Raw genomic sequence first — 10,802 nt, 5'->3', positions numbered from 1 at the left:
AAAGCTGTCCTGCACACACTGACACAATTCCAACAAGTGTTTGCCCTGTGCTGTGTTGTGTTGTGGGCTGGATGGAAAGGATTTCATGGGCACAAACATGAAGGGGAGGGGGAGTTCTGTCCGGTGTCTTGGCCAATACTTATTCATCAGGCACTGAAACAGCTGATGTGAGTGTGTTTATATTGCTGTTTCTGCCTTTACAACACTGACTGCAGTAGCTGTAAATTACATTGGGACATTTGGAGGTGCTAAAAGATGCTGTACAAATCCAATTTTATTACAATAATGTTGCCTCCATAATGCTGGTTATTTACTGAAGCTCGTACAATACAAAGGAAATCACATGATGCAGTCTTTGTGATTGGTTTGCAATGATCTTAATACTTCTCCTGAGAGGAATGCATAGGAGGCAGTCCTGGGAACTCCCAGTGATAAACCAGGATCCCCCAACATCAGCCACCTCTCCCACCCCAGTCTCACGGCCAAGACAATGGGACTCTGGTACAATCCAAGGTCTGTCCTGATCGATGGTCATCTTAGTTGTGGTGACATTGTTGTAGAGGTGAATAGGTTCTGCTCCATCTCACTGCCCTGTGACGCCATCTGCATACCTGCTGCATCCCAGAGAGAGCTGTGACCAGCTGGCTATACGTGAACCCTTCACAGAGTGCAGAATGGAGTTGGCACCTTCATTTTGTACCCCTTCGGACTCAAGACCATCCCTTCTCATTGCTGTATGCTGCTCCAAGCGTTAGTTTAATTAATTGATTATTTTAATGGCTCCTGTGTCTTTGTTTAAATGAGTGTGTATATAGCACCTGTAAATAATGACAGCAGGACACTGATCCACTGTTGCCTTAATGAAACAGATTGGGAGCCTGCAGCAGTATGACATAAATAGCAATATATTGCTCCTCTCTCCTAGCCCTTTGAGGTCAAGATTGCATGATCCTGAAATACAACTGAAGGTTTGGCAGGACCTCTCTCCAATTCCAGCACCGTCACCTTGTTCAGGGAGTTTACATTCAGAATGTTCTTGGGCACATACAGAGTCTCTTGGGGTCCTCTCTCTGGCCAGTAACGCCCCACATTAAAACCATTGATCCAGATCTGACCCTGAAAGATGATCAGAGAGTTAGCAGACACACACACACACACACACACACCATCACCCCCTCTCACTCATTACCATCATCCATCCACCTCTGGATCATGCCAACATCCCATACACACGTCTGCAATCGCTGCAGGTGCAGGAAAAGGGGCAGGGTCTTTTCTCCTTACCTTTGCCCAGCCTTGCAGCCTGACATAAGTGTCATGAGCCTTCGCTGACTGAAAGGTCCCGTAATAGACAGCAGGGCCCTGAGCCACCGAGTTCACATCTTCCTGTTGTTCAGAATGTGGCCAGCCATTCTTAATGACATCATCTATCGCCAAGGGGAACATGGACCAGTCGGTAAGGATAGTGGAAGCAAGTGTAACGTTTCTTACGAGGCCCTGTGTAGGAAAAGAGAGGGGATGAGTTCAACCTAGACTTCTCAAAACGATAGTCTCAGTGCAGCTTCCACTGACTACAGGAGTTATTTCCTGTCTGGTACAATACTAAGAGCAAGAAGAGCCTGTTTTCAGCACAAGCACAATTGTCGACTCCCGTCCAGCATGGGACCGAGCTCCACACGAGGGCTGGTGACATGTTTTGAGTAGGGTTCTGTCTTTGTATAAAGACGATGGAGATGAGAAATCCCCCAGGACTCCCACTCACTGAACCATAGCTGCCTTTTCCTGTGACCCTTACTCAGAAACAATGAAATCAAAGCAAAAAAAGTGGATTCTGGAGGTACAGAACAGAAACCAGTGCTGGAGAAATTCTGCAGGTGTTTGTGCAAGAGAAATAGAGTCAACATTTCAAATCCAATGTGACTCTTCGGAGCAATTTATTTTTATTTCAGAGACAGTAGACTTGCTATGATAGCCCCTGTTATTGGAATTCAGGTCCCATTCAGACACTAATGGGGAGTGAGTGGTCCAGGAACAGTCCAGGAAGTTCATAAACCAACAAACCTTCAAAACATATCCTGTCCTTCATCCCTCTATGGTCTGATGGTGTGTACATGGAGACCAAACCTGCCTTCATCATCTCCAGACCACCACCCCACTCCACCCCAGAGAATCAGAGTCACTGGGTCAAAATCCTGGAACGCCTTAAAGATACTTGGGGGGGGCAGGTCTCCTCACCAGACAGGCTGCAGCAATTCAAGGCGGCAGCTCACTGTCACCTTTTGGAGGGTTAACTAAGGACAGGCAACAAATGTTGGACCAGCCACCAACAGCCCCATCCTGTGACTGAATTAAAAAAAAACACTTTTACCTTGAGGTCCAGCAGACAGCTTCCAAAGTTGATGCGGCCCATGTTCTCTACCACAATGTCCAGTAAGTCACCTTTACTGCCAGTGATGTTTAATACATGGACACTGTCACGTTCTAACACACCCTGATATATCTGCAATATAGACAGGGAACATCTCTCACCCACTGATCATAATAACTGCTAATAACCAAGTGCACTCAAACCTTAAAGTGATAATCAAATAATCATCATTCACTCACCCCATTAACCAGGACATACCCTCGATCATGCATTCCATTCAACTCTGGTTTCAAGGGAAGGGCTTTCTCAACAGTGTGAGGCAGTTGTGTACGATACAGCATAAACCCGTAATACTGAAACATAAAAACAGGATGCAGGGAGTTAGAGACATCAGCAATCCTCACTCTCTTCCTCTTTACCAGGTCAGTCACGCCTGTCTCTGTTATCAATCTCATTGTCCTAGTCCACTCTAGTTTTATGTTATCTCTATCTGTTGCACATCTCATTTACCACATCTGGATCTACCTGGTTAGAGCATCTGATGATCCAGTAGAACCAGCAGGTAATCGCCAAAAGCCTTCCAGTCACAAAAAACACCCATTGTCTATTACTCTTTGCTTTCTGTCTCAGAGCCAATCTTGGAACCCAACACTTCCATTTCTGCCATGTGAGACCTCATTCAAAGTCCTACAAAATCCATCAGGAATACCATGAACATGCAGCCAATAAACACAAATCACATCAATTCAGACAGAAACACCTCAGGGCAGCACGGTGGCTCAGTGGTTAGGGACCTGGGTTTGATTCCAGCTTCGGGCAACTGTCTGTCTGGAGTTTTCACATTCTCCCCACGTGTGTGTGGGTTTCCTTCGGATGTTCCGGTTTCCTCCCACAATCCAAAGATGTGCAGGTTAGGTGAATTGGCCATGCTAAATTGTCCTTCATGTTCAGGGATGTGTAGATTAGTGGCATTAGTCAGGGGTAAATGTAGAGCAGTAGGGGAATGGGTCTGGGTGGGTTACTGTTCGGAGGGTTGGTGCAGACTTGTTGGGCCATACGGCCTGTCTCCACACTGTAGGGATTCTATTCAATATCATTCTATAAATTGCTGAATTCACTAAGGTTTCTTTGGTGGCTCCTTCCAAACCTGGATCCACTAATATCTAGAAGGACCAAGGGCAACAAATTCCTAGGAACACCACCACCTGCAGGATCAACTCTCAATCACACTCCAAGGACTTGCAACAGTTCAGGAAGGCAGCTCACCGACACCTTCTCAAAAGCAATTTGTGGTTGGGTCTAAATGTTGGCCCATGAATGGCCTAAAAAGTCTGCCCAATTCTATCACCGTAACTGTAGGCTACATGAACTCCACAGATAGTATGTGTCAGGACTCATGGGTAACGCCACTGGAAATCAAGCTCGGCCATTTCTGATATCATCACAAAAGATCTTAAAATAAGAATACAGAATTCCCCAATTTACTTGACCTCCTGATGCAGGTTGACAGAAAGCAAGGACCACGGTTCCGTACTTAACAACAATGGCTTACAAACAAGATATATAGGTATAAAGCATTGACATTTAACATTACTGATTCAAACATTAATCCTCTTGTAACGTCCCCTTACACACACCCCCCCCCCCCCCCCCCCACCCACCCACACACACACACACACACACACACATTCAATCAGGCAAAAATAGGTGAGAGCCAGAGGAAAACTGGGAAGGCAGTACAATGAATGGCTCCTGGTGAGGCGTTGCTGCAATGAATCTGATGGTTCTTCCGCCGATCAGAATGTTGTTTTTTCAGTCATCTTTCTCCAGATGCCTCCTCCAGTTTGCAAAAGACTGATGGCTGGTTCACTTACAAAACGTCTCTGACTTGTCAGTTAAAAAGTCACAGCTTACAGCAAGATGAGCTAGATGAACTAGTTTTTTTGTCAGTACAGAGACAGGCCCTTCGGCCCAAACTGGTCCGTGCCGACCAAAATGTCCATCCACACTAACCCCATTTCCCTGCACTTGGCCCATATCCTTCTAAACCTTTCCTATCCATGTATTTATCCAAATGCCTTTTAAATGTTAATGTACCCACCTCAATCACTTCTACTGGCGTATGCGTACCACCCTCTGTATAGAAAAGTTGCTCCTCAGGTTTCCTTTTATTCTTTCTTCTCTAACCTTAAACTGATGCCCTCTAGTCCTCGATTCCCCAACCTTGGAAAAAAAACTGAATGCATTCACCGTTTCTATCCCTCTCATGATCTTATACACCTTGAGAAGGGCGCCCCTCAGTCTATTAAGCTCTAAAGACAAAGGTCTGAGCTTGTCCAACCTCTCCCTATAACTCAGACCATTGAGTCCAGGCAACATCAATGTAAATTGTTTCTACACTCTTTCCAGTTTAATAACATCCTTCCTATAGCAAGGTGACCAAAACTGAACACAGTACTCCAAGTCCAGCCTCATCAATGTCCTCTACAATTACAACATAAATTCCCAACTTCTATGCTCAATGACCTGATGAAGGCCAGTGTGCCAAAAGCCTTCTTCATTCTCCTGTCTACCTGTGACTCCACTTTCAGAGAACCATGCACCTAACTCCAATGTCCCTCTGTTCCACTACACTCCTTAAGGCCCTACCATTCACCATGAAACTCCTGCCTTGATTTGACTTTCCAAGATAGAAGATCTCACCCTTATCTATATTAAACTCCATTTGCCATTTCTTGGCCCAACCATCCGCCCCCCCCCCGCTGATCCAGGTCCTGCTGCAATTTCTGACGACCTTCCTCGCTGTCCATGATACCGACTACTTTAGTGTCATCAGCAAAGTTACTAATCATGCCTTGTACATTCTCATCCAAATTATTGATATAGATAACAAACAGCAACAGCGCAGCACGGATCCCTGAGGCACACCACTGGTCACTGGCCTCCAGTCCAACAAGCATCCTTCCACTATTACCCTCTGATTCCTACCATCAAGCCAATCGTGTACCCAATTTGCCAGCTCGCCCTGGATTCCATGTAACGTAACCTTCCAGAGCAGCCTACCATGTGGAACCTTATTGAAGGCCTTACTGAAATCCATATAGACTACATCTACCACCCTGCTCTCATCTACCTTTTTGGTCACTTCATCAAAGAACTCTAACAAATTTGTGAGGCACGATCTCCTCCTCGCAAAGCCATGCTGTTTTCTTCAGGTTTAAAATAGGTCTTGACTGCAGAGAACAGTGGGACAGCTCCAATGCAGATGGACATTGACAACCAGAAGTGGCAGATTAGAACCACTAAAAATGCCGGAGGAAAGATCACAGAAGTGCTTCACAGGAGGTTCCCAAGCACTGAGGATGTCATCTAGTCAGGGGATGAAACGTCTGCAACACAAATTCCCAGCTCGGCGAACAGAATCACAACAACAAGCACCCGAGCTACAAATCTTCTCACAAACATTAAACACTTCTCCCAATCTCATTCCTAGCCCCAAGCTCTTCAATTACCGAAGAACCAAAGTTGTTGACAGGCAAAAGGCAACAATAACTGGTCACTAGTCCAGAGATAAATCGCTTCTTGTAGCAGAACGCCTCAACTCCAGTGCATCTGTGACCATTTCACTTACTGCTTGTTCAAACACTTGTTTACATGATCCTTACCATAAGTTGTAGGTTAATACTCAAAACTTGGAGTAATCCTTTAAAACAATGGCTTTAAAACCACTCTCTCTTGTTTCAGCCCACACTCTTCACATACCTCCATCGTTAAGAGTAATATCATTCACTATGTGTATTGCAATACAACACATGATCCATAAAGATCAAAACATAAGGTGTACACTCCTTTCTTGTTTTTCCTCTCCAATTGTACCTTTTACACAGACTTAGCATTTCTGAAACCTAAAACTTATTCCAACATTTTACATTTAAGATAATGACTCTGCAATTACGTTATCTTTCTCAGCAATGTGAATAATCTTCATATCAAATGGTTGCAACACAGACTCCATCTAAATATTCTTGCATTCCAAGTTTTAAACATTTCAGTGATGATTAGTGGACTATACTCGCTGTAAATTAGTGTTTCATTGTTTTATGTCTGTCTGAATTGTTGAAGAGCCAACAACAATCCCAAAGTCTCGTTTCCCCCCATGGTAAAGTATTTCTTCTGACACTGGATTAGCTCCTTCCATTTTTTTTAAGAAACACCCCACTGGCTTCTGTATTCCTGATTCCTCACCCAGCAACAAGACAACCGCCAGCCCCAGGTTGCTAGAACTGATTCCTATATTGAAAGATCTGGAAAACCCAGGGATGACTACACTGGTTAATTCATTCAGATTGTCTTCAGTTTCTCAAAGGCTGCCTGGTCACCCGCTGACGCACCACCTTTACTTGTTTACTTTTTTAACACATTCGTTAAAGATACCATTGAAAATGTCCACAAACAGCCTGTAAAAACCACACATTCCTAGAAATGTCATGATTTCTCATTTAGACTAAGATACAGAGTATTCTACTCGAGGCTCCACTCTGCCTGCCTTGGTATCACCTGTCCTTGTCCCAAGTTAGTTATCTAGCTTTTGCAAATTCACATTCAGCTGAATTTGTCACTGAGCCAGACAACTCCTACAAATGCTTAAACAGATCAATTACTGGTCTCACATGTACCTTCCATTTGCTACTAATACACCACAGCACCAATCAAATACACGACGCATTTACGAAATCAGGACTTGATTTGTAAGCCTCTATGATGTAGCAAAGGCATTCTTTAAGCCAAATGACATCAGCTGAGATTGGTATAACCCATTTGGTGGAACAAAGTAGATATTTCTTTCCCCCTGATGTTAGACACTTGCCAGTTCCCTTTCAATAATCAATCTCAGAAAGGAATGAGCCACTGCCTACTCTGTCAATGCAGTCTTCCAACCATGGAACTGGGGATCAAGTGGCTTTCGTGACCACATTCACATTTCTATAATCCATAAAGAGTCAAGTTGATCCAGCCAGTTTAGGACACTATTGGTGAACTCTAGCTGCTCAGATGAGGTTCAATCAAGTCTGTTTCCTGAATCTTTGTTTCTACATTTTTTCATTTTCATACATGGGATGTGGGTGTCACTGTCCGGGCCCAGTATTTATTCCCCATCCCTAGTTGCCCCTTGAGAAGGTGGGGTCCTTGAAGCGCTGCAGTCCATGTGCTGTGGGTAGACCCACAATGCCCTTAGGGAGGGAATTCCAGGATTTTGTCCCAGCAACAGTGAAGAAACGGTGATATATTTCCAAGTCAGGATGGTGAGGGGCTTGGAGCAGAACTTGAATGTGTACCGACTGCCCTTGTCCTTGGCCATGGATTTGGAAGGTACTTTCTAAGAACTGGTTAATTTCTGCAGAGTAATATCTTGTAGATAAAACACACTGCTGCTACTCAACGTGGGTGGGATGGATATTTGTTGATGTGGCACCAATCATGCAGCTGCTTTGTCCTGGAAGGTGTCGAACTTCTTGAATGTTGCTGGAGCTGCCCCCATCCACGGCAAGTGGGGAGTATTCCATCACACTCCAGACTTGTGTCTTGTAGATGATGGACAGGCTTTGAAAACTCAGGAGCAGAACTGCTGCAGTATTCCTAAGTCTCTGACCTGCTCTGGTAGCTATAGTATTTCAATGCAGAGTCTAGTTCAGTTTCTGGTGAATGGTAACCCCAGGATATTGATAATGGGGGATTCAATGATGGTAAAACCATTGAATGTCATGGGATTGGTGATGGTCACAGCCTGGCATTTGGTGTGATATGAATGTTACTTGCCCCTTGTCAGCCCTAAGCCTGGATATTGTCCAGATCTTGTTGCATTTGAACATGAACTGCTTCAGTCCATGAGGAGTGGTGAATGGGGCTGAATATTGTGTAATCATCGGGGACCATCCCCACTTCCGACCTTCTGATGGAGGGAAGGTCATTGATGAAGCAGCTGAAGGTGGTTGGGTCTAGCACATTATCCTGAGGAATTCCTGCAAAGATGTCTAGAGCTGAGATGACTGACCTCCAACAACCACAACCATCTTCCAATGTGTCAGGTATGACTCTAAATATTGGAGACTTTGCCCCCTGATACCCACTGATTCCAGTTTTGTCAGGGCTCCTTGATGCCATGCTCGGTCAAATGCAGCCTTGATGTCAAGGACTGTCCCTTTTCCCTCCCCTCTGGAATTCAGCTCTTTTGTCCACAGTCATAGAATCATACAGCACAGAAACATGTGTGTAGCTTCAGTCCAAGTACACCATGACAAACAAAATCCCAAACTAAACTAGTCCAACCTGCCTGCTCCTGGTCCATATCCTTCCAAACTACCAAGGCTGTAAGGAGATCAGGGGCTGAATGGCCCTGGGGGAACCCAAACTGGGCGTTATTGAGCAGGTTGCCCTGCATTTTTTGTGCAAGATATACCTGAACTTGTTATTTCTACAATCAGTAAGGATTGATTGATCGTGACTCTCCACACCATGATGAACTAATATGTATCAGGTGTATGAGACTCTTCCAGGGACCTCACATTCTCTCAGTAATCTTACAAGATCCTCCTATTATCCTTTCTCGAAATATGAGAAGAGTGTCTAACTGTCTCAGTATTTCTGTGTTTGTGAGTTGACTTGTTGGAGGTTCACTTGAGAATGGTCTCCCTGTCGTCCTAGCTCACTCTGTTTGTCTCTGCCATCCTCCACTGCTCTCACCACCTGACACATTTGCTCCTTCCTTATCTTCTTCCCCACGATAACAGTTTTACAGCATGTTTATATGACGAAAGTAATTAGCATTTATCAGATTAAAAAAAGTTAAGAACTGTGGATGCTGGCAATCAGAAACAAAAATAAAAATTGCTAGAAAATTTCAGTAGATTTGGCAACATTTGAGGAGAGAAAGCAGAGTTATCATTTAAGGGTCAGTGACCCTTCTTCAGAACTGGTGTGTTTTTTCTAACAATTTCTGCTTTTGTATTTTTCAGATAATTCACTGACTAACCCCCCCCCCCAACTAAAGTTGCTTTTAAAGGTTCACTTTGTAAGGTGACTATACCAATAATTATTCGCCCATTTGAAACATTTTCGATGTTTATCCACACATTCCTTCATTTTCGTCTTTGAGTCTTTTAAATGTTCCTGGAATAGCTTATGTGCTCCAGTGAGCTTAGAAACATGGAGATGTAATCCAAAATTGAGGATTTGCCTTTCTCATTTAGGAACTTCTCTCCTGACCATAAACCAATCCAAATGGACTAAATCCAGCAGATTCATTTAGGGAATCTCTGGTAGGAAACAGTAAGAAACTGAATCCTTTATTCCAATACTCTGGTATTTGTGACAGTTTTGCTGATTCATTATTTCGAGAGTTTGATGGGATCTCACCAAAGCTGTGTTTGTGGACGGGATGCAGTGATGGCAACTGACTTATACCAAAGTGTCAATGATCTCCTGGAAATCTTTACACCTGAAGTTAGAACCCTGATCAGATTATATTTCAATTGGTAGACAAAATGAGTAAAAGTCTATATTAACCTATCCTCTACTGCCCTCGCGGTAACTGTTCTTAAAGAATTGGGTTTGTCTCATTATTGAGATACACAGCTCAGAAACAGGCCCCTTTAGCCAACCAGTCTGTGCCAATCAAAAACAACCACCTAACTATTCCAATCCCAATCTCCTTTTCCCAAAGCCTTGTCTATCTTGGCATCTCAAGTGCACATCTAAATCCTTCTTCAGTTTTATGAGGGTTGCTGCCTTTCCCAATCTTTAGAGAAAGTTCCAGATTCCTACGACTCTCCTCACATCCCGAATAAACCTCTTTTCCCTTAAGTCTACATCCTCTTGCCATTGACCCCTCAACCAAGGAGAGAGACTTCTGCCTGCAATAACTCGGGAAGCCCAGGTTTTATTGAAAATAGAGCCACTACTTGTGGGTCTGCGTTTTTAAAACCTATTTTCCAATCAACTCACACAGCGATGTTATTACACACCTCTACAACAGGTTGGACTTTAACCCAGGCCACCTGACTCAAAGATATGGATAGAGCAGGATGAGGAATTGATGTTGCAGGTTCCAGGGTTTAGAGCTTTCATTAAGGACGGGCAAGGCGGTAAAAGAGGGGGAGGTGTGGCCTTGTTAGTCAAGGATAGTATAACGGTGGCTGAAAGAACTTTTGACGAGGACTCATCTACTGAAGTAGTGTGGGCTGAGGTTAGAACAGGAGAGGGGAGGTCACACTGTTTGGAGTTTTCTATAGACCTCCACAGAGTTCAATGGAGGTGGAAGAGAGGATTAGCAAATTATTCTGGGTAGGAGTGAAAGGAAAAGGGTGGTCATTATGGGGGATTTTAACTTCCCCAACATTGACTGGAAATGCTGTAACTCTAGTACGTCAGTTGGATC

The 10,802-nt window shown here is 44.0% G+C and overlaps 1 protein-coding gene across 1 annotated transcript in view; it reads right to left on the bottom strand.

The window, feature by feature from the left end:
- Positions 1-256: 256 nt before the first annotated feature.
- glb1l (galactosidase, beta 1-like) overlaps positions 257-10,802 on the bottom strand; it is a 105,254-nt gene continuing 94,708 nt past the window's right edge. The window contains exons 13-16 of the mRNA XM_060828182.1: positions 2,608-2,721; positions 2,369-2,500; positions 1,285-1,497; positions 257-1,116 (exon numbers count right to left, since the gene is read on the bottom strand). Coding sequence (XP_060684165.1) covers positions 922-1,116; positions 1,285-1,497; positions 2,369-2,500; positions 2,608-2,721 — 654 coding nt within the window. The 3' untranslated portion in view covers positions 257-921. The remainder of the gene's footprint in view (positions 1,117-1,284; positions 1,498-2,368; positions 2,501-2,607; positions 2,722-10,802) is intronic.

This window comes from Hemiscyllium ocellatum, chromosome 7, assembly GCF_020745735.1.
Source record: "Hemiscyllium ocellatum isolate sHemOce1 chromosome 7, sHemOce1.pat.X.cur, whole genome shotgun sequence".
In the NCBI taxonomy this organism is placed as follows: Eukaryota; Metazoa; Chordata; class Chondrichthyes; order Orectolobiformes; family Hemiscylliidae; genus Hemiscyllium; species Hemiscyllium ocellatum.
This window is presented reverse-complemented; position numbering and strand designations above follow the sequence as displayed.